The 22,901-nt window shown below is 40.8% G+C and overlaps 1 protein-coding gene across 4 annotated transcripts in view; it reads left to right on the top strand.

The window, feature by feature from the left end:
* Positions 1-11,782: 11,782 nt before the first annotated feature.
* The window catches only part of ATS1 (phospholipid/glycerol acyltransferase family protein), a 29,797-nt gene continuing 18,678 nt past the window's right edge, over positions 11,783-22,901 (top strand). For 3 of the 4 annotated variants that reach the window (XR_015267098.1, XM_086806404.1, XM_086806395.1), the window contains exons 1-8: positions 11,783-12,651; positions 13,953-14,050; positions 14,182-14,262; positions 14,384-14,481; positions 14,597-14,654; positions 18,843-18,944; positions 19,094-19,155; positions 19,237-19,347. Coding sequence is in view for 3 of the 4 variants with exons in the window: in XM_086806404.1 (XP_086662530.1) it covers positions 12,276-12,651; positions 13,953-14,050; positions 14,182-14,262; positions 14,384-14,481; positions 14,597-14,654; positions 18,843-18,944; positions 19,094-19,155; positions 19,237-19,347 (986 nt within the window). In the remaining variant the exon portion in view is untranslated. Of the gene's footprint in view, positions 12,652-13,120; positions 13,167-13,952; positions 14,051-14,181; positions 14,263-14,383; positions 14,482-14,596; positions 14,655-18,842; positions 18,945-19,093; positions 19,156-19,236; positions 19,348-22,901 lie in introns of those variants that run through there. The other variant, XM_086806416.1, reaches the window with a different exon arrangement.

The raw sequence follows: 22,901 nt of genomic DNA, 5'->3' as shown, positions 1-22,901 counted from the left end.
GTGGTAATTAGCTGCAAGGCTCTTGTCAGTGGGGCTACTAGATGTGGCAACTTCTTACTCAAAGCCAGGTTCTTGAGACTTGCATAGAGCTTGCTTCTCCTTTTTTGATAGCTCAAAATACTTGAATTATCCCAACACTATTGGTAAATGCAAGGCATTCTAGATAAGTTTGACGTTCAGTATGATGTTGATTTGGGTCTAATCCTCAGTGGTGATTCTGCTAGTCATTATGGTTGACTTGGGTCTAATCCTCAATAGTGATTCTCATTAGCCATTATGGTTGGACTATATGTGGAGACATGCTCCACATGCAATTTCAAATTTACTCCCCCCACGGTATAGGTTGTTTCATATTTCCAAGGCCTAAACTTGTTAGCGGGGCTTATAGTTTAGGCCTTTTGCACACAAGAAATCATTCTAGGGTGTGAGAAACCATGAAGGTCATGCCCTCCATTGGCATAACCATAAACTTTACATGTATTTCTTTGCGCTCTTGCATTAGCTCAGTCCTGAGGAAGGAGTCCATACCTTCCTTTTTGTTTTTTTTTTGGGGGGGTTTTTTGTTAGGGGTGTCTACAAAGCGCCTACTTCCTTCTCATCACTACTCCCCCTTTCTCCCTTTGAGTTTGGATTTAAAGCTTAATACATATTTGATAATTGTAATGTTCTTCCGCTTGGTATTTTGAGATAAGATTTTTACTAAAACCTGAGCTATAGAAAGTTGTGGCATGTGCTCCAAACCGATGCTACTTTATGAAGATGGATTAATAATAATAGGCTAATTAGTTTTTAAAAGGAAACTATTAGGGTTTGATAGAGGTGTTCTTGATGAGGCGGTATGAGCATGAATGTGATTATTGTAAAAAAAACAAAGAGTATTTGAATTTTTACAAGAGTTAAGTTACTTTTATGAAACAAATGACACAAAAAATGGTAAGGGATTGGTTTTTTAAGATATATTTTAAGACAGATGGCACCACCCCAGGGTGCATGCTGAACCCTTAATTTAATCTAATTCCTGCTGAGTGAAAAATAAACTTTGTCGTCCCATTTGATGCTAATAAGAAAATATAATTTTGAAGCCGAGTACAATCAAGAAAGAAGATGTGAAAATAACTCCTTGATGTCAGGTAAACTAATTTGTAAATCACTGATTAGAAAGAAGTTGGAGTGATTCGAAATTTGGTGGAACCCAAAGGTAGATGCATCAACTAAGAAATACGTCAAAGTGTATAAGAGTTGTTGCGAAAATCCACATGAAAGATTTTTGTTCATGTCTTTCTTTTATTAGAAATTGTTGGTGTCGTTATTGAATAACTCTGAGATTGTTATTCCTGAAATTTTGCCAAACATGTCTCGAAAGCTTGATAAAGTGGTAAAACTTTCCTAATTTTTGGTTATTTTAATATTTTAAAAACCAAATGTGTGAGGAGGAAAAGTAGAGGCTTTAAGCTTTTTAAAAGCTTTGAGTTTATAAGCTTATATTATACCTTTATAGTATAAGCTTATGTTTTAGCTTTAGTACTAAGGCTTCAGCCATTAATGCTTTTATAAAAGCAATAGCTAAACAAGGCGGCCAGCTCACAATGCTCATGGGGCCAACAAGAAGACAACGACCAACAGCATGCATGTGAAGAAAAAGAGGAAGGAGAGAGAGAGGCAGTGGCGATGGTGGCCAACAATTAGCAAAGAGAGCCTGGGCGACCCGATGGCTAGCATGATGAGAAGGTGGAAAATGAAGAGAGAGAGGGGGAAAATTCAGTTGACTGTTGTGATTGAATTTGTGTGTGTGTGTGTGTGTGTATATATATATAAAGTTTTGTTTAAAGCTTAAAGAAAAGAAAAGCAATCAATGCAAGAGAATGGTTGCAAAATTCGAAGAGAATAAGCAGCGATGGGAATTAAAAAAGAGAGGAGAGATTGGCGATTTACGCTTATGGTAGCATAGAGAGAGAATTTCAAAAAGGTGGAGAGAGAAATTAAATTTTGAGCACCCGTGAGGCTTTAAGGAGAAGAAAAAATATGATGAAAGGAAAAATATAAGCCATTGATTATGCAATTTCTCAATATGGTAGGTTTAGCAATTCCAGTTAGGGAATTGAAGCTATTATCCTACTAATTGCATCTATACGGCTTGATCTTTGAGGGGTTGAGAATTGAGAAAGGTGGTTTTTGAAAAAAGGTGATATTGAGCTCTGGCCCTTAGTCTTATTCTTGATCTTTGAGGGGTTGAGAATTGAGAAAGGTGGTTTTGCAAGCACAGGGGTGGTTTTGGTTTGAACAAAGGTGGTTCTTGAAAAAAGGTGATATTGAGCTCTGGCCCTTAGTCTTATTCTTGATCTAATGGCTCATGAAATTCCCATAAACCATCCAACCTCTGTTGCCCAAAGGTTTTTATGACGTTCTTCTCTTTACCCTTTGGATTTTTTAAGAGTTCCTCTCTTTGTCCAAGCATTTGTACCCTTGTTGTAGCTTTTTGCAAGCTTTTCTTTTTCCCATGATATTTTCTCCTTTGTTTTTGTTGAATTTCCCAAAAATCAAACCTTTGGCCTTCTTTGCACCAAATAAATTGTGTCAACCTTGATTTTTAAATTTTTCTTTAAAAATCCTTCTACTTGAGTGGTCCCCAAAGCTCTGATGCCACTATCAAGACCTTTCGAGAAGGAATTCCAATTTCTCAACACAAAATTAAAGCATAATATATATTTGCACAAATTAAAAGCGCAAACCTTAGAGATGGGGAATAGAGTAGAGGTCACCGTCGACACAAGATTAGGTTGAATCTCCCCCAGGATAAGTGTGGCCCTTGTACCACTCACCCATATTTATATGTCTTGAAAAAGCACTTTCTTTCCAAAAAAATAATTTCAAAAATAAGCACAAGTGCTTTTGAGTTTATAATCATGCAAGCTCTACAAAAAAATAGCATGCATTAATATAAAGTCTTGGGCCTACCAAAAGTATAAAATATTGTTTAGTATGTACAAAGGTATGAGGCCTTAGCCTTACAAAAATATTGATGCCTAAATATGAAACCATAAAAGGTGTTCACGTGTCTTCCAAAATATGTCATAGTGGTCTAACACATGGTCCACCTACAATTAACATATAATCCACCACTCAATCATTGCCTTTATCCAAAATAATATTAGTCAGTGTACATAGCTGATTAAACAGTGCACATAGCTCATTAAACACATTAATCCTGACCATATCATACCAGCACACACAGCTGATTAAACACATTAATCCTAGTAAACATCATACCAGCACACTCAGTTGATTAAACATATTAATCCTGGTAGATGATATAAATAAAAGGTGTATCCAAAATAAAATATCTTGAAATAAAATAATGGAGGTTCCCATACAAGTGACAACCCTTTGTCATAGAAACCAATAGCTTTTCTGTGAATGTAAATGCAAAAGTTTAAAAAATGCAATAAATTTATAATCTATTTTCTTTCTTTCCACAATATTAAATACACTTTCTGTTATGTATCATCTTTCATTTCTATGTATGCCTTTATAGAAATCCTCTTACAAAGCTCTTTAAACTATGCTAGAGGGAAAAAAAATTGTTATTTTTTATAGAACATCTCCAAATAAGCATTTTCATCAGCTCTAAATGTGTTTTTCTATCTCCCCTTTAGAAGACAAAGGGATATGCTTTAAGAGGAGTTATTAAAGGACATAGTTGTGCCATAATTAAAGAAACAGACGTGATCCAATCACAAGAGCAATGACTATGAAGTATATGGGTGCAATAGGTGTGAAAACTTGTGATGTTATGGTGACCCATTTTGTGCCAATGATTAAAATATAAGTGTGAAGAGTTGACGAACAAGTGTAAATTGAAAATTTTGGTAGATGGATTGGCATTAGTGACAAAGGTGATTCATGTTATAGGTTTAAAATGGAGTCGTAATGTTAACCAATGGACTGGTTAAGATTTTTGTTATGCAAATAATAATTATGGCAATATAGGGTGAATTTTCAAGAGTCGTGTTATGTTCCTAATTCATTGTGTTACTCTAACCATTGTGCTCAAAGTTCTTCTAGTTCCTTTAATCTTAGTTATTATTACCTTTCTTACTCTATTAACAATTTTTATTGTTGTTATTGGGCTAATTTAATCTAATTCCCGCTGAGTGAAAAATAAACTTTGTCGTCCCATTTGATGCCAATAAGAAAATAGAATTTTGAAGCCAAGTATAATCAAGAAAGAAGATGTGAAAAATAAATCCTTGATGTCGGGTAAACTAATTTGTAAATCACTGATTAGAAAGAAGTTGGAGTGATTCAAAATTTGGTGAAACCCAAAGGTAGATGCATCAACTAAGAAATACGTCAAAGTGTCTAAGAGTTGTTGTAAAAATCCACATGAAAGATTTTTGTTCATGTCTTTCTTTTATTAGCTCAAATTGTTGTTGTCGTTCTCTCTCTCTCTCTCTCTCTCTCTCTCTCTCTCTCTCTCTCTCTCTCTCTCTCTCTCTCTCTCTCTGTGCACGTGCACAAGCATACATGCATCTGTTTGTGTGTGTGTTGGGGGGGATATACAATCTCTTTGCTAGAACAAGAGCATGCTTTTTGCATCCACTCGTGTACTTATATTATAGAGACATTATTTTATCTTAGAGAAGTTCATACATCACTCTTTAGAAGTGTCCTATAAGATATTTACATAGGTTTTGATTCATCTAGTAATGATAATAATATTCATATTCATATTCATATTCATTACATGATAATGTTGACCTTCTTGATAATCTTAGGTTAATCAAATAGATAGAAATGGGCTTGGGCATGCTACTTTAGATTAATCAAATCATGTTTTACATCACTCCCTCTTGTGTTGGTTTTGATTTAAAAAATGTTACTACAAACAATATTATTTTTTCATCAAAATCAACGCAAGTGGGGCTAATGAAATGATTAAGGAAATCATGTTTTTACATCGGTCCCACTTGTGGTTTTGATGAAAAAATAATATTGTGTGCTTGAGAATACATTGAGTGGCATAGTGAGAGACAATAGTACTTGCAATAATATTGGTGTAATATTATTTCACAAATCCCCAATCTACCATAGAAGGATAGATCTAGCTAACAAAGCATTGAATAATCAACCCTTCTCTTTTAGTAACAATAGTGTTTCTTTGCACGTGAGTTTCTTGGTTAGCCCTTTTGACATGTCCCCAAGAGAGAATGAAATCTTTTTTAACTATTGCTACTTATTAGGGATCTTTATAACTTTTATATATTGAAATCACTTACATGAGCTTCAAGCAAAAGACAGTAGCTTGTTGTTGATGGTAGCATGTTTGTGTTGGAAAAGCCTGTTCATGCTCCACCCTCATTTTGTTATTGTGGGTGATGGCGGATGTGCTCTATTTTGTAAGGCCCTCTTTATGAGGAGTAGCCGTTGTGTGGTGAGAGCCTACTAGGGGCACCCTGCGCCGGCAGTTCTTCCTAGTTTCAACACTGAATGGTGGCCAAGTGTGGTGAGATGGTTAAGAGGCAACTTATGTGAACTTGGCACTCTACCAAAGTAGGATGCATGCTTGTGTAGGCTATGTGACTGTATTAGTGAGTGCCGAGGACACACCGTTCTCAGGTTGCAAGACCCGTTTGAGGGTCCAGACAACCTTTGATGACCGTCGTAACTATGCATAGTTTTTACGCGAGTATGTTGTAGTCTAATATGGTCCTGATATGGTTAATTGGTCTTTTTGAACCGACGTGGCCGACCCACATCCATACCAACCCTGGGTACTATATATAAACTAGTTTGATAGCCTTAGTTCATCGTCGAGTTCATTTGTGTTCAAGAACTCTTGTAAGCAAGCCGTCCTCTGCCCATAGTCTGTCTAGATTACTATCAAACTTCCTTACTCAGAGCACACGACAGCAATCAATTTGTAATCAAGTTTGTAAGTAATGTTATTATTTACTCTACTTCTCTTTGCAATTCAGTGCTCTGTATTATGTTGATCTTGCTTTCGCTCTTGTGTATTCTTATAATTGACCTTCTCATGGCCTTATTTATCCTCAACTGAGATATTTGTATTGGTTTTTCTTTCAATATCCAACATATAACCATCAGTATTTCTTACATTTAATATAAGAAATATTTCACAAGCAAAAATATTGTGACAAAATGATAAATCATGTTTTTTTATGAAATAGGTGTAGAGACACGCTTCAATGGACTCAAGTTTTACAAATAAACATAGGAGTCGGAGTACCATGGCAAGGTGGAGGAGCAAGCTCAAGTTTTACATTCAAAGTAGGAGTGGGAGTACCGTGGGTAGGTGGAGGAGCAAAAATTATACAAAAGCTCGAGTTTTACATTCAAAATAGGAGTGGGAGTACTAGGGATAGGTGGAGGGGTATATTATACATTCAAAATAGGAGTGGGAGTACTAGGGATAGGTCCAGTTTTACATTCAAAATAGGAGTGGGAGTACTAGGGATAGGTGGAGGGGTATATTATACAAAAACTACTAGAAGAAACATTGCAACCATATTAACAATGCTCATAAAGCCCAAATTCTTAAGCCAAACACGAAGATATTAAACCTTGGAGATAAATATTAGCCCAATAACAACAATAAAAATGGTTAATAGAGTAAGAAAGGTAACAATAACTAAGATTAAAGGAACTAGAAGAACTCTGAGCACAATGATTAGAGTAACACAATGAATTAGGAACATAACACAACTCTTGAAAATTCACCCTATATTGCCATAATTATTATTCACATAACAAAAATCTTAACCAGTCCATTGGTTAACATTACGACTCCATTTTAAACCTATAACATGAATCACCTTTGTCACTAATGCCACTCCATCTACCAAAATTTTCAATTTACACTTGTCCGTCAACTCTTCACACTTATATTTTACTCATTGGCACAAAGTGGGTCACCATAACATCACAACTTTCACACCTATTACACCCAAATACTTCATAGTCATTGCTCTATCACGTCTGTTTCTTTAATTATGGCACAACTATGTCCTTTGATAACTCCTCTTAAAGCATATACATAATATCCCTTTGTCTTCTAAAGGGGAGATGGAAATACACATTTAGAGCTTATGAAAATGCTTATTTGGAGAAATAACAGATTTTTTCCCCTCTAGCATAGTTTAAAGAGCTTTGTAAGAGGATTTCTTCAAAGGCACACATAGAAATAAAAGATGATACATAACAGAAAGTGTATTTAATATTGTGGAAAGAAAGAAAATAGACTATACACCTTTTATTTATATCATCGACCAAGATTAATGTGTTTAATCAACTGAGTGTGTTGGTATGATGTTTGCTAGGATTAATGTGTTTAATCAGCTGTGTGCATTGGTATGACGCTGTTTAATCAGCTATGTGCACTGACTAATATTATTTTGGATAAAGGCAATTATTGAGTGGTGAATTATGTGTTAATTGTAGGTGGACCATGTGTTAGACCACTATGACATATTTTGGAAGACACGTGAACACCTTTTATGGTTTCATATTTAGGCATCAATATTTTTGTAAGGCTAAGGCCTCATACCTTTATACATACTAAACAGTATTTTATACTTTTGGTAGGCCCAAGACTTTATATTAATGCATGCTATTTTTTTGTAGAGCTTGCACGCTCATAAACTGAAAAGCACTTGTGCTTTATTTTTGAAATTATTTTTTTGGAAAGAAAGTGCTTTTTCTAATATATATAAATATGGGTGAGTGGTACAAGGGCCACACTTATGGGTGAGTGGTACAATGGCCACACTTATCCTAGGGGAGATTCAACCTAATCTTGTGTCGACGGTGACCTCTACTCTATTCTCCATCTCTCTTGTTTATTTTATTTGGTTTACTAAGGTTTACGCTTTTAATTTGTGCAAATATATATTATGCTCTAATTTTTGTGTTGAGAAATTGGAATTCCTTCTCCAAAGGTCTTCATAGTGGCATCAGAGCTTTTGGGACCACTCAAGTAGAAGGATTTTTAAAGAAAAATTTAAAAATCAAGGTTGACGCAATTTATTTGGTGCAAAGAAGGCCAAAGGTTTGATTTTTGGGAAATTCAACAAAACAAAGGAGAAATGTCACGGGAAAAAGAAAAGCTTGCAAAAAGCTACAACAAGGGTACAAATGCTTGGACAAAGAGAGGAACTCTTAAAAAATCCAAAGGGTAAAGAGAAGAACATCATAAAAACCTTTGGGCAGAGGTTGGATGGTTTATGGGAATTTCATGAGCCATTGGATCAAGAATAAGACTAAGGGCCAGAGCTCAATATCACCTTTTTTCAAGAACCACCTTTGTTCAAACCAAAACCACCACTCTTCTTGCAAAACCACCTTTCTCAATTCTCAACCCCTCAAAGATCAAGCCGTATAGATGCAATTAGTAGGATAATAGCTTCAATTCCCTAACTTTGGAATTGCTAAACCTACCATATTGAGGAATTGCATAATCAATGGCTTATGTTTTTCCTTTCATCATATTTTTTATTCTCCTTAAAGCCTCACGGGTGCTCAAAATTTCATTTCTCTTTCCACCTTTTTGAAATTCTCTCTTTATGCTACCATAAGCGTAAATCGCCAATCTCTCCTCTCTTTTTAAATTCCCATCGCTGCTTATTCTCTTCAAATTTTGCAACCATTCTCTTGCATTGATTGCTTTTCTTTTCTTTAAGATTTAAACAAAACTTTACACACACACACACACACACACACACAAATTCAATCACAACAGTCCACTAAATTTCCCCCCTCTCTCTCTTCATTTTCCACCTTCTCATCACGCTAGCCATCGGGTTGGCCAGGCTCTCTTTGTTGATTGTTAGCCACCATCGCCACCACCCCTCTCTCCTTCCTCTTTTTCTTCACATGCATGCTGTTAGTCGTTGTCTTCTTGTTGGCCCATGATTGTGAGCTGGCCACCTTGTTTAGCTATTGCTTTTATAAAAGCATTAATGGCTTAGTACTAAAGCTAAATCATAAGCTTATACTATAAAGGTATAATATAAGCTTATAAACTCAAAGCTTTTAAAAAGCTTAAAGCCTCTACTTTTCCTCCTCACATTTGGTTTTTAAAAATATTAAACTAACCGAAAAATAAGAAAGTTTTACCACCTTCTCAAGCTTTCGAGACATGTTTGGCAAAATTTCAGGAACAACAATCCCAACGTTATGCATGTGTTTGTGTGTGTGTTGGGGGGGGATATACAATCTCTTTGCTAGAACAAGAGCTATCACACCATAAGAACATCTCTCTCTCTCTCTCTCTCTCTCTCTCATTTTCTCATTTTCTCATTTTCTCATTTTAGAACCTCTTTCTACTCTTTGCCTCTCTTACTATTGTTCTTGACTTAATAGGTTAAGAAGTTAACACCTCATAGCTTAAAAACTAAGGCTTTAAGATAAGATCTAGGAATAAAGTTGACCCCCTTTCACAATTAGTGATCATGTAGCTTAAGAATTGAGGAGTTGAGCCAACACCTAGGGTTCCTATCTAACATCTATTTTATTTTATCATAAACACCAATGTTCATAAGGAAACAAACAAGCTAATTGAAGCTCCCATCATGCACTCATATTTAATACAAGGGTTGTTTATCTTGTGTGACATTGAGGCTAGTAGAGAGAATGAGAAAATTGATGGGAAGGCTAGCAATCATAAGCATTCAAAAGTGATGGGAAGGGTAGCAATCATAAGCATTCAAAAGATGCCTTATCAATGCATTATCATTATTATTATTCTAAACTTGTGTTTAAGGCTACATGAAATGGCAAATACTTTTTTCTATGGGTTCAACACTTAATAATTTATTTGACTCTCCAAAAGAGTGACGGATTGACTCCACATTTTCACCAAAATCTACTAGTGGGACACCCAGTGCAAAAATTAACTTGTTATATACAAGCTAGCAAATAGATGCATAATTCTTAGGCGAGTCTTTTAGAATTCTGAATTTATATCATATCTACTTATGCATAAGTAATTTTGGTAATTTTGTGGGCCACACTTACTTAGCACGGCATCTAGTGCACGAATGTCACTATTGTGGCCACGTTCGAACATCATCTGTTCTATAAAGCTCCACCAATGTCTAGTGTTAGCATTGTTGCGACCAGTAGAGTCACCTACCACTAGGAGAGAGAGAGAGAGAGAGAGAGAGAGAGAGAGAGAGAGAGAGAGAGAGAGAGAGAGAGAGAGAGAGATTGCCACATAGAAGCTATCGTTGACAAGAGCCTTCCATGTGGCTTGTGTAAGTATGATAATGAAATGGAGGAAGTAGCACACCACATGCCACATCCTCCATTTCCTTATTATAGTCACAAGTTAAGGTAATCAAAGACCTTCCTATTGACATTTAGATGGGGTCATTCTTTAAAGGGTGTGTTCAAAAATTCATTTATTCATTAGTTTCAACACACAAAACACTTTTAGATGGGGTCATTCTTTAAAGGGTGTGTTCATTAGTTTCAACACACAAACACCATGAGAGTTAAGGAGGAACTAGCTATTCTAGATGCAACCAAGGTTGAAGTTTTGCATTTCTTTGACCATCTTATATTCACGTTTGTAACAAGGCCACTCGGTTTAAAGCAAAAGGACTTGGCTCTAATCGAAGATTCTAAAATTACATTCATGAAAAGGTTTGTCTCTTTGCTTCTTGTGACAAGTAGAACCTAAATATTTATACATCCAACATGACCATGCCGCTCAATCTGGAGCAAAAAGAATCGGCTCTAATCGAAGATTACATTTGTGGAAAGCTTCACCACTTTGCCTTTCTTGTGACTCGTAGAACCTTAATATTTATAAATCCAACATGACCAAATATGTTCATAGGAAGAAAGGTGGGGTGGGGGGGAGACAAATAAGAGATCTTTTACCGCACGTCAGCAATAACTAGGCAATCTTGCTTATAGATCTACACCCCTCTCATCCAAGTTTGTAAAAGCCATTATTTACACTAGCTTGAAAAGAATTTTGTAGCAAAGTAGTTGGGCTTTACATGAAACCAAACCTAGTTTCAGTCAAGAAGTGACACCAAAAAGTTTATCAAGGCTAGGAAAGATACTTGAGTGAAGGAGCTCTTGTGTGATATCATTTGTGTAGATAACCCCTTTGTGCAACACGCCTCCCAAAATTTGGCAATGTGCCTTGACCTACAACAACGTGCTCTCTAGTAATTGTGGTGCCTTGGATGTATTATCACATTTCCAATAAAGCAAAGAGAGAGTAATTGTGGTGCCTTGGATGTGTAGAGTAGAATCATATTCCTCCTCTAACCTCTCAACACATTTTCAATAAAACAGAGAGAGAATCATATTCCTCCTCTAACCCTTCAACAAATTTCCAATAAACGGTGAGAGAGAGAGAGAGAGAGAGAGAGAGAGAGAGAGAGAGAGAGAGAGAGAGATTTTCGTGCTCTCCCTATCTTCTCTCCGAATGTTATGAGCACATGATGAGATGAGTCTCGTGCATGTAACAAGAATCAAGAATTGATATCTTTCCACACTTAAGCTTCAATACTTATTCTTTCAACAAGAAATTAGAACATGTTTCTTTCCACACTATTTTCTAACTCGAGTTTCAATAGTAATGTTTTAAATGTTAGAATCCTAGTGAAAAAGAAACTTTCACCTTGGTTGTACCCGACCTCAGTGAAAAAGAAAATTCATCCTAAGTCCGAGTTAATTAAAACACGGTCCCCTCCAAAAGCAAAAATTTATTTATGATAAATGGGAGCCTTAGAAGAACTTAAGTATCAAAAAAGGGACAGCGTCGCCGCTCAAGCCTACAGACGATGGCAAATGGCAACGTGTTGGTTAAATTTTTGATTAACTTAGGCCCAGAGATAAGAGGGAGATTAAGGTGCCCCCTTCCTCATCCACATCTCTGCCACCCCAGCCATAGCCACAGGCAGTTCTCTGAAGATGCCCGCGCATGATTGCACTTGTTGTTGCCCTTCCTCCCACTTTACGCCCGCGCCGCCCGCAGAGCTGCTCTGTAAAACCCTAATTTCTCCCCAGCCTGCTCAGCCTCGCCTACATTGGGGGCAGCTCAGCCCTACTCTCTCGCGCAGGCCGCCCTTTCAGCCCCCTCCCAAACCCTTATCCCACAGGTCTTACAGTCCGCCACATCCTAATTCCGCAGGTCCCCGACCTTAACATCTCAGGTCGCAAACCCTAGTTCTGCATCACCTGGAAATCCCCCCCCCTCCTCCTTTCTCCCCCTCTCTTCCTCTGATTCGCCATCGCCGATGCCTGTACCCCTTCCTTCCATGGCTTCCCTGCAGGCTTTTCCCCTTGTTTCCTCCTCTCTGCACAATAGCTCAATGCCACATGGCTCCTCTGTCATGGTTCCTCCTCTGTGTCTCGAAATCCCCCTCCTCCTTCCCCTGCACAGGTTTTCCAGCTTTTCTGCGAGAAGGGGCACATACCGGACCCTTCGCCATAGTTGTAGCGGGCTTGGCAGTAGCAGCAGCTTAAGGTCTAGGGCAAAGTTTGACGTTGTGGAGAAACGGCTCGGCTTGAAAGTGGAGAATGTGGCGCCCGCACCGGCTGCCTCGCCTGCCAGGACCTCAGAGGCCACTCCAGGCCATTCGGACACCTTCCAAAACGTGACATCTGAGAAAGGTAAGGGCCATCGAGCCTGTCTGTATGCTAGGATGACGATGGAATTTTCCCTGTTTGAGAAAAATGATCTTAAAGTGTTAGCAAAATCAATGGGAAGGGGGTGAGAGAAGGGATGTGTGTGTGTGTGTATGTGTCTGATTTGTGCTCAGAACTTTAAAGCTGTCATACCCTCATGCAACCCTCTGTGTGGTTACAGTACCAGTTCTGCCTGCCAACTGTGGGAAGGCTGCACAAATCTTGCTCGTCCAACTCCCTTGCCCGTGGTATGGGTGGAGTGCGTTGTGTTACCAGCCTCCCTGAAATAATGATTGTGTAACCAGTCTTAGTGGAACAGTGGTTATTCTCATGCGCACCAGTCTTACACGTTCTAACTCTCTACCCATTCCATGGATGGGGAGTGCTGTGTAACCAGCCTCAGTGATACAATGATTGTGTGTGTGTGTGTGTGTGTAAACGTTCATGTGCATTTACATATGTATGAATTGAGAATCGAATAGTGAAACCACGATCATGATGTAATTACTCTCATGCTCACATACAAGCATAATAAATGTTCGTGTGTGTAAATGTTCATGTGCATTTACATATGTATGAATTGGGAATTCGGTAGTGAGACCATGATTGTGATGTAATCTTACTCAACCCAGTTTGTCTTGCGCAAGTCTAGCGTACATCCATTCAGATGGCCACAGTATGAGTGATGCGAAGAGACCTTATGAGTATAGCAGAAACTTAAATGTGTTAATATTATGTGGCGACGGACCTGAGTATCCTCATACTCCCAGGCAATCCAAGTAACCCATCTCAGCTACAGTTCCATCACAGTCCCACTATAGCAAAACTTGTTGCCTTTCGTTTGAGTGTTGTTTCTTGAACCCTCTTTTGGGGCTCCTTAACATCTTTGATGGAGAAAACACACCTTAGTAGGACAATAATAACATTATCATCATCTCAGCATGCCGAAGTCAAGGCCTTGAGAATTTGAATGCTCAGACACTGGATCTACGCAGTACAAGAGGTTGATTTGGAACCCAACTTATGGTGCTAGACATTGCTTGTGGAGCTCGATTAGGAAGATAATCTATGGTCTACCCGTTAAGCAGGAATGTGGAAAGTTACCATGATTAGCCTTTTAGGCTAGTCAAACTCACATGAAATAAACTGTCTCTGCCTGATTGATGTTACATTTGTGGAAAATTTCTGGAGATAGTATGCTGTTGTGGTTTGCTTTATAATATGTTTATGACTTGCATACTAGTCTGATTCTGATTGTGTTGCTGTAAAAATTTGTAATACTGCAGAGCTGCTTTTGGGCATACAAAAAGAAGTTGAATCAAAGAGGATACCACTGAGAGCAGGGTATGGGATGGAAGAGCTGTACCGTAACTATAAAGATGCTGTAAGCCTTTGGTCATTTGATTAAATGTGCTGTAAGCCTGTCTGGTCTCATGTTTTTTTTTTCACAAGAAGATGCCTTTTGCTTGCTGCTGGCGTTTGGGGCCCAGTATCTTATGTCAGTTGTTTCTGCAGGTGCTGGAAGGTGGGGCCAGTCAAGACAAAGTTGTAGAGATCATGGCCACAGTCTTGGATCGTGTCTTACTGCAGTTTGAGGTTTGGCAGCTTGTTTTGTGCCCTTTGTAATCATTTGCTAGCATCAACACGTGGCACTAGTGCTTGCATATTCTGTGAACTGGATGGGATATAGTCAATGACTCTATTGTCTTTTTTCCAGGAACCATTCACGTTCCCGTCATACCACAAAGCAATTAGGGAGCCCTATGACTATTACACATTCGGGCAGAACTACATCCGTCTCTTGTTAGACTTCAGGTATGATTAGAACTTTATAAATTGGGTCTGTCTTCCCAAGTTTATGGTTGGGATTGGGAGACTTCAGCACCATGTGTTTCTTGTTCTGCCCATCGTTCCACTCTAAATTTTTCAGGAATTCTTTTTTGGGGAATGCATCACGGTTTGATGAGATAGAAGAGCGATTGAAACAGGTGATTGTCATACTTTGCTAATCACCCTATGTCCTCTTATATTTGACATGTTGCAATAGTTTGTTATTTTTTTTTTCTGTTTTTATATATACATGGCTGCCCTTATCATTGATCAATTAGCCTCTTATATTTGACACGCTTGTGGTATTTCAGTTTTTATGTATACATGGCTGCCCTTATTATTGATCAATTAAGAATGCTGTGGAGGGATGTAGTTGATAAGTTCATGCTCCTAAGCTAACACATTGTGCTAAGCTTTAACCCAAAGTTGTATTTTCTGGCATTGACCTCACATATCAAGAGATGATATATGCTATGAAAGGTCAAGGGACAAGCAAGTAAAGAAGCCCAGGTAGAAAGGATTGTATGCCAACATTCTAGTTAAGCGTTTAGTCCATTTGTCAACATGGCCAGTTTGGCACGAGCAAACATACATTAAGATTCAATCTGTCAACATAGTCACTTCACTAGCAGCAAAGGCCATTTTCTTATGTTTGATGTAGTCTTTCACTTTTTCTTCAATGAGTTGTCTACTTTTCTATGTCATGCTTCGCATGTGGTTGTGCTATGTTATGAGTTGTGTCTATATTCTGTTTTCATACATCATCTATTTTTTGAGTCTTGTGAATCTATGTTCACTTGTAGACCAAAACATTTGTCTAATAAATTTTTTTGTGAAGTAACATGTGGAAAAGCCGAAATTTTGGACAGCTAGCTTCACTTGAGATTATGTGCTCTGAAAACGATTCCAAATGGGTCTGAAATCTTATGTATAGATGTTGATACATCATGGGATTTTACCTGCATGAAAGAGTAACTGATCCTTGAGTAAAGCATGCTACCATCTTAGCAAACTAGGCAATGCATTTGATTGCTGCAAAATCCCAAATCCTGTTATCCGTGGATTTAGTAGAGTGGAGGGTATTGCGTGAGTAATTTTTTGGGGTTTATTTGGGTTGAGTTATTTATAGCTTGCTTCTTGTGAGGAGTGATGATTATTGGATCGAGCTCGTTCTTGGAACGCATCCCTTTTTTTCCCCCCCTCAATAGCCTTAGGCCCAAGATCCCCCCCCCCCCCCCCCTAGCTACCATTTTTCACGGTGTGTAGATGCCTGCCCATAGGCGCTTTTTATCTGCCCGTTGGCGATGCTGCCGAGGAAGCACCATATGGGGTTTTGAAACATATGCTTATGGACTTGAAGCATTATGTGATCATTGCATGTATTGCACTCAACAGATGCTGGCAACCATGCTATTGGTGATGCTTCACTCCTAGAACAACATAGCTTTTGTGGGTCGAAATGTAAGTTTTGCATAGGCTCATTGTCCCGATAGTGCAGGACCAATTTGGATAGATGGCCGGGCTGGAGTTCGTGGGCTGGTCGAGCAGGCCGACCGTCAGAAGGGAGCAATTATACCCTATAAAGAGGCCCTTCCTCTTTCCTCTGAAACCGATCCCGTCAAGTGGGAAGACTCCGTTGGACACCCACACGCGTAATAGCACAACTTTAAAACCACAATTTGAAATGGACAACTTAATACAACTTGAAATTGAAATGAAATGATATGGAAAGATGGACACCAGCACTGGGGGGCCGGAACGGGCCGACCCCCCCCCCCCCCTTCAATATATGATATATTTATTGGGAGTATTTAACAAATACAATGCTCCATGGGTTCCAGGAACCAGATGATGTCCATGTACATATGAATACAGTACCAAACAAATAGGTTCGAAGTCAACGTTCGAAGTAGATGCTCGAAGCAGAACGACCACTAGCGTGGTCCAGTCTCTACGGTCCTGTGCTTTCACTGGACTCTGCGGAGAGCGCCTCACTGGTGTTCCGAGACCACGCACAAACAGGCGCTCTCGTACTAACGCCTGGCTCTCCCGATCTCAGCACCTTTGGACCGAGGTTCTCCAATAGAGCTTGGACTACCCGGCATCGAACGGGTGTTACCGAGGAGAGAGTCCCTTATTAGATTTAACACAAAGTACTTTATTTAAATCTGGAAATTCACTTACTTGTGGTTGGCAGATAGAGGACCAATACCCGTGGTATTTGTGTAGAAGGTGTAGCCACCCAAGAGGTGTGAAGACGTGCAACCTCTTTCAAAGAAGAAATGGAGCGGCAGCCTTAGGAGAGGTAACACCTGGCTGAAACCTGCTGGATAGAAGAAGCAGCCACCTTGTTGAGATGGCACAGCCGCCTCATAGAGAACTTAACGCAGCCACCAGGACCAGTACAACCGCAAAGGCCACAGCCGCCTGCTGTGAGAGAAGGAGCACCCACTTGCAAGGGAGGAGTTGCCTGGCTGCAGTGAGGAGGAACCGGCTGATTTGAATGGGCAGCCGCCTGTTGATGGTGGGCAGCCCTGCTGAAAGACAGGCGCAGCCTGTGCAATATGCAACCGCCTGTAGAGGGTATTGAAGTGCAGCCGGCCTGCAGTCTGCGTTCGCTGGGGGTACAGCCGCCGCCTGTAGGAGAGCATGCGCAGCCACCTGTAGCATGTACAGCCGCCAGCAGCGATGGAGGAAAATAGCACCACTTGAGAGCATGCGCCGGCTGTATGCAGCAGTAGCAGAGCCGCCTTTGAATTTGCTCCGCCGTCAGCAAGCGATGGAGCGCAGGGTGATGGAGGCGCACAAAACTCGTATCTTTCAAAGGTGGTCGCCGGCTTCTTTTATTAAGGTTGGAGGAGGAGTAAAACAAAATGTGCTGGCTGGCTCCCCACGCTTGCATGTGGGCGGCCAGCTCTTTGGGAGTGTGGGTAGGTGACCATGCACCCACCCCCACACACTCACTTAAGTGGGGCTCCCCACCTTGGCCCCTAAGTGGGTGCCCAAAGGGGGTGCCCACTTTTAAGTGAGTGTGAACAAATGACCTTATTAAACAAAGGTTAAAATAAGAAATATTAAAACAACATGTGCAATATACTTACCACCTGTTCACATGCACCAAAACTCGTCAGAAGACAGAGCAGACTTCACGACTCATTGGTAGGCGTCCCCGCTCAGTAAGTGACACGTCAAGCAGGCAAACACAAAAATACAAGTCATGCAAAAATAGTTTCAAACATGCAGAACATGAGTGCATGTGCAAATAGTATCATGGACATATCTCCCGTTCATGGAACAAGTACAAAATATCTGTCGGCACAAAAATGGCACGACGTAAAACATAAAAACCTGGTCTTCCTATGGAGTGACAGTCCCATAGGTAAGACACAGTTCCAGGCACGAGCCTCCCTATGGTGTGACAGTCCCATAGGCAAGACACGGCACAAATACTGGCTCTTCCATGGCGTGACAATCCCATGGGTCGAACATAGTCCAGGTCATACACGGGTGGCACCAGTCTGGCTCCCGTCCATACGACACCATCCTGCTAACACACGGGTGGCACCAGTCTGGCTCCCGTCCATGTCAGCAAAATACTGGCCTCTTCACATGAGACACCGGCCTGGCCTCAAGTGAACGAGACGCAAAATCTGGAGATGGACCAAATGGTCGGCCAATTGGTGACACCCTCATTCATCATCTATCTTACAGCTTGAGGACTTGTTACGGTAAGCATCAACAGAGGCACTATGGTGGCATCAAATCCAAGACAGCAACACTCCACTTCAGCAGAGGAGCAAAAGCAAGCATTCTGCCACACATTGCAGAACAGGACATTTAGAGAGTTGGTCAGTAGATAGGTTGTTCTGGAAAGGATTTGTTGGATAAGCAAGGCTGGGCATTGTTTAGTCTCTGTACCGAGGCTGTTCATATCATCTAGTCAAGGAACGAGATATCCTAAGATCAAGGATTCAGATCTGTAATGTATTCATTTCAGTTTCATAATGAAGCAAATGCATGGCAAGGTGGGAGTCCTTCAGTGGGTTATTGGGACCCAACCAGGTGCCTCACGCATTCTCTCTTCCATCTCGCAGATTATGCACCACAGTGATTGCACAACTTAGTTGTGTATGTTTAAGGCTTCCACATGTGACAAGGACATTTCTCCATATTCTAAGTGTTTCAGGACTTGTTTAAAATTAGGCGGCAGCTCTTGGCTTAGCTATCATGCCACGTGTTGTGCTTACTCAATGCATGGTATCTGGCACTCAACTTATTTGTGTTTGCAAAGATGCAATAATTATACGGTCTACATATCTTTACTAATAGTGCATTTGTGTTGGCAGAGTCATAATGTAGTTCTACTTGCAAATCATCAGACGGAAGCAGATCCAGCAGTCATGGCTCTTCTACTGGAAAGCAGCCATCCTTACATTGCTCAGAGCCTGGTTTGTAGCTTGAATGTTCCACAGTGCATAATTATTTTGGTACAGTTGCCAACATGTCTACTAGTAGTATAGATACGAGATACATTACATGGTGTGTAAACAAGGGAATGGTACTTTTCTTTTGATTCTTCATCACAACTGTTGGACAGACTTACATAGCTGGAGACCGCGTGGTTCAAGACCCATTTTGTAAACCTTTTAGCATGGGGAGGTATAATTTTCTCCAAATTTGTAATCTGTTTACAATGAGGATTTATCTACAGATCTGCTCTCTAATGCTGATTGTTCTCAGGAACCTTCTTTGTGTCTACTCCAAAAAGCACATCAATGATGAACCTGAACTAGTAGACATGAAGAGGAAGGCCAATGCACGGGCTTTGAAGGAACTGGCAGTATTGTTAAGGTATTTATAGTTTCTTTGCCTGACTGTATTCTTCATCTGAGTAATAAGCTTCTTTTTAAGGATCACTCATTTTAGTGGGGTTTTTCCCCCCCAAGAAAAGATCCTTCCATTAGTTACCAAAAATGCAGCTGAATCGGCTAAGAACATGACCCAGTCTCAATCATGGGAGACTAGAAAAACAACAGGGGACAGGAGGTGCTCTTCCTTGTTGACTGACTGCCCTCGGAGGAAGCGTATCTCACACAATGGGGGGAGGGAGGAATGGCCAACCAGGTGGCCAACCATTGCCAAGTAACTTTCCTATCTCTGACCCTGAGGGAAGGACCACTGTGTGAGGGCAAAAAGACGAAAGGACCAGATGTACGAGAGATCAGAGCAAAACAACACAGCATGAAATATGTGAGTGAGTCTATATATAATGGTGAGTGCAATGTGAGGTGACTTTGAGTAGAAAGACCAAGGCAGAAGCAAAGAGGATGTTGAAGTTGAAGCACAGTCGGTGACGAAGGCTCGCGTTGATGTGAGGCAAGGCACTTCGAGAAGTGGTCGGTGACGAAGGCTCGTGTCGGTGGAAGCAAAGGCACTCCGAGGTGGTAGTGGCAGCGGAAGATAAGGTGATGTAGGCTTTGGTGACAAGGGTGCTGCTGTACCTGAGGTGGTAGATGAAGAGCAGAGGGAGCTGCCGTCCCGAGTGGTGGTGGTGGTGCAAGCTCTGGTGACAGGGGTGCTGCGTACTTGAAGGGTGATGAGGAGCAAAGAGGGTTGCTGTCCCGAGTGGTGCAAGCTCTGGTGACACGGGTGCTACGTACTTGAAGTGGAAACGAGCAAAGAGGGCTACCATCCCGAGTGGTGCAAGCTCTGGTGACACGGGTGCTGTGTACCTGAAGCTGTAAAACGCAGATGATATGCTGATGTGAGCCTTGATGTAAGCACTGATGTAAGCGTGATGGAAGGCTGAAGATAAACGCTGATGTCAGCCCAGATGTAAGTGCTGCTGATAGGCTGATGTAAAGCTAATGTGAAACGCTGATGTAAAAGGATGTAAACGCTGAAGTCAACCCTGATGTAGGCGGCCTGTACCAGCAGATGTAAACTGTCAAAACCCCACCGGATCTCCTCGTGGAACACTCCTGGTACGAGACTCGAAGCTTGCAAACAAACAAACAACAAGAAGGGGGTGCCAGCCGTGGGCAAGCCCACAGTCTTGGCTGTCCCCACCGAGCCACGAGCTGAGCTAATGTCAAATCCCCACCGGATCTCCTCGTGGAACGCTCCTGGTACGAGACTCGAAACTTGCAAACAAACAAACAACATGGGGGTGCAGGCTTGACTCACCTTCCCACTATGACAGCCATGGGCAAGCCCGCAGTCTTGGCTGTCCCCACCGAGCCACGAGTTGAGCTAACTAGGTTGACGTACCGACCAATCTCCTCTTCGCGACGTCCCATACTGCCACGAAGCTACCCTCGCGGGCCTCGAGATTGCTGCCGGCCTCGGCTGCGTAAAGCAGGTGCACGTCTGCACTAGATCCATGCTCTAGACCATAGAGCTCTCACAAATCACGCGAGACTCTATATGACTAATGACTAACCTTGGCCACCCTTTTATAGGCTCTTGGCCGATCATCGAGCGTCCACACTTGGGCGCCCGCGCGTCCATACTTGGGTGCCCGCCCGTTAGTCTATCCCTAACTCAGCTCGCCAATCAGCTTGCCTAGCTCCAAGCTTCCCCAAACCTCGAAGCTAGTCTTGTGTGCGCGTAGCACACGGTAGATACACACTGTGCACATGACATACTCCCCTTCCTCTAAGAGCTCACTCTTGAGCTCACTAAAAAGCCAGGGTAATCTCTCTGAAGAGTAGTCAATGTCTCCCATGTAGCATCCTACTCAACACGATCCTTCCACTTGATCTTGTATTCCGTAATAAGCGTATTATGCAATCTTCTTTCACGAAATCCAAGAATCTTTTCAGGTTCATGCGGAACAAATGTCATGTTCTGGATATCTATAATTTCTTGAGGAGTAACTAACTAGTCTGTTCCACCCAGTACTTCCTTAAGTCTACTGACATGAAATACAGGATGAACTTTCACATGAGAAGGAATCCAATTCATATGCAACTGAACCAATCCTTCGTGTAATACGAAATGGTCCACAGTATCTAGGGGATAATTTCGGAGATCGACCTGTCCGTAAAGTCTTGGAATCTTTCGGAACTCACAAATACACCATCGTTCCTTCAGAGAACTCACTGGGTGAACGATGTCTATTAGAATAAAATCTGTCTCGGTCTTAAGCACTTCTAATAGATTCCTTCGCAACTTGTAACATTTCCTGCATATCTTGCAAAAAATTACGTGCTGCATCATGCTGAAGTCCTGAGAATCCTACTGTAACAGGTGATCTAGGTTGAAAACCATACATAAGCATGAAAGGAATAAAACCTGTACTCGTATGCTTAGTACTGTTATCTGCAAATTCTAACATAGGAAGATAATCCTCCCATGAACTCTGTCTTTTGGATACATATGCTCGAAGCATATCCTCCAAAATCTGATTCACTCTTTCAGTCTGGTCATCAGATTGAGGATGATATGAGGAACTCAAATTCAAAGTTGTTTCCAACTTCTCAAAAACAAGTTTCAAAAAATCACTCGTAAACTTACGAGTCCCTATCATTGACTATGTCCTGCGGTAACCAGTACAGTTTAAACAATTGCTCAATAAACTGCCGTGCTAATTGCGTAGTTGTAATAGTCTTCCAGGTCGGTAAAAATCTAGCCATTTTTGTCAAGCGATCTACCACAACCCAAATAGAATCGTCGCCTTGATGTGTTCTTGGCAATCTGGTAATAAAATCCATGGAAATACTTTCCCATTTATTACCTTGGATTTGCAAAGGATGCAACAACCCAGCCTGTCTAAAGCGTTCAACTTTATTTACCTGACAAATTTGACACTTGAGAACATAATCTTCTACATACCCTTTCATCTTTGGCCAATAAAAAGTGTGTTTCACTAACAACAGCGTCCTATGTACCCCAGGGTGTCCAACAGAAGGGCGTCGTGACACTCCTTAAGAATCTTAGAGCTAATATCTGGGATCTGTGATACACAAATTTTGTCATTACGGAATAGTAAACCATTCCGAATCATCCACTGGCCACCGGCAGCCTGAATGGTAGACTGCTCAGTCATTGAGTCTTGGTCAATCAGTGAGCTCCCGTCCTGGATCTTCTGTCAAAATAGACCAAAATAACTATCAGTCCTGCAAAGCCCTCTCAATGACTGAAATAAGTGAGTAGAAATCTCGGTGAACGACAAAGTATTCACCTCTCAAATTCGACTAAGGGCATCTGCAACACTATTCATGAACCCTTTCCGATAATGGATCTCAAAATCAAAATCTTGCATTAACTCAGCCCAACGAGCTTTCCTTTCTCTCAAATCATCCGCATCACACACATACTTGATTGACTGATGATCAGTCAATACCACAAACTTGGAGCCATATAAATAATGTCTCCAAACCTTGAGGGCATGAATCACAGCA

Source organism: Cibotium barometz, chromosome 1 (genome assembly GCF_041138505.1).
Source record: "Cibotium barometz isolate CiBa-2024 chromosome 1, ASM4113850v1, whole genome shotgun sequence".
Taxonomy (NCBI): Eukaryota; Viridiplantae; Streptophyta; class Polypodiopsida; order Cyatheales; family Cibotiaceae; genus Cibotium; species Cibotium barometz.
This window is presented reverse-complemented; position numbering and strand designations above follow the sequence as displayed.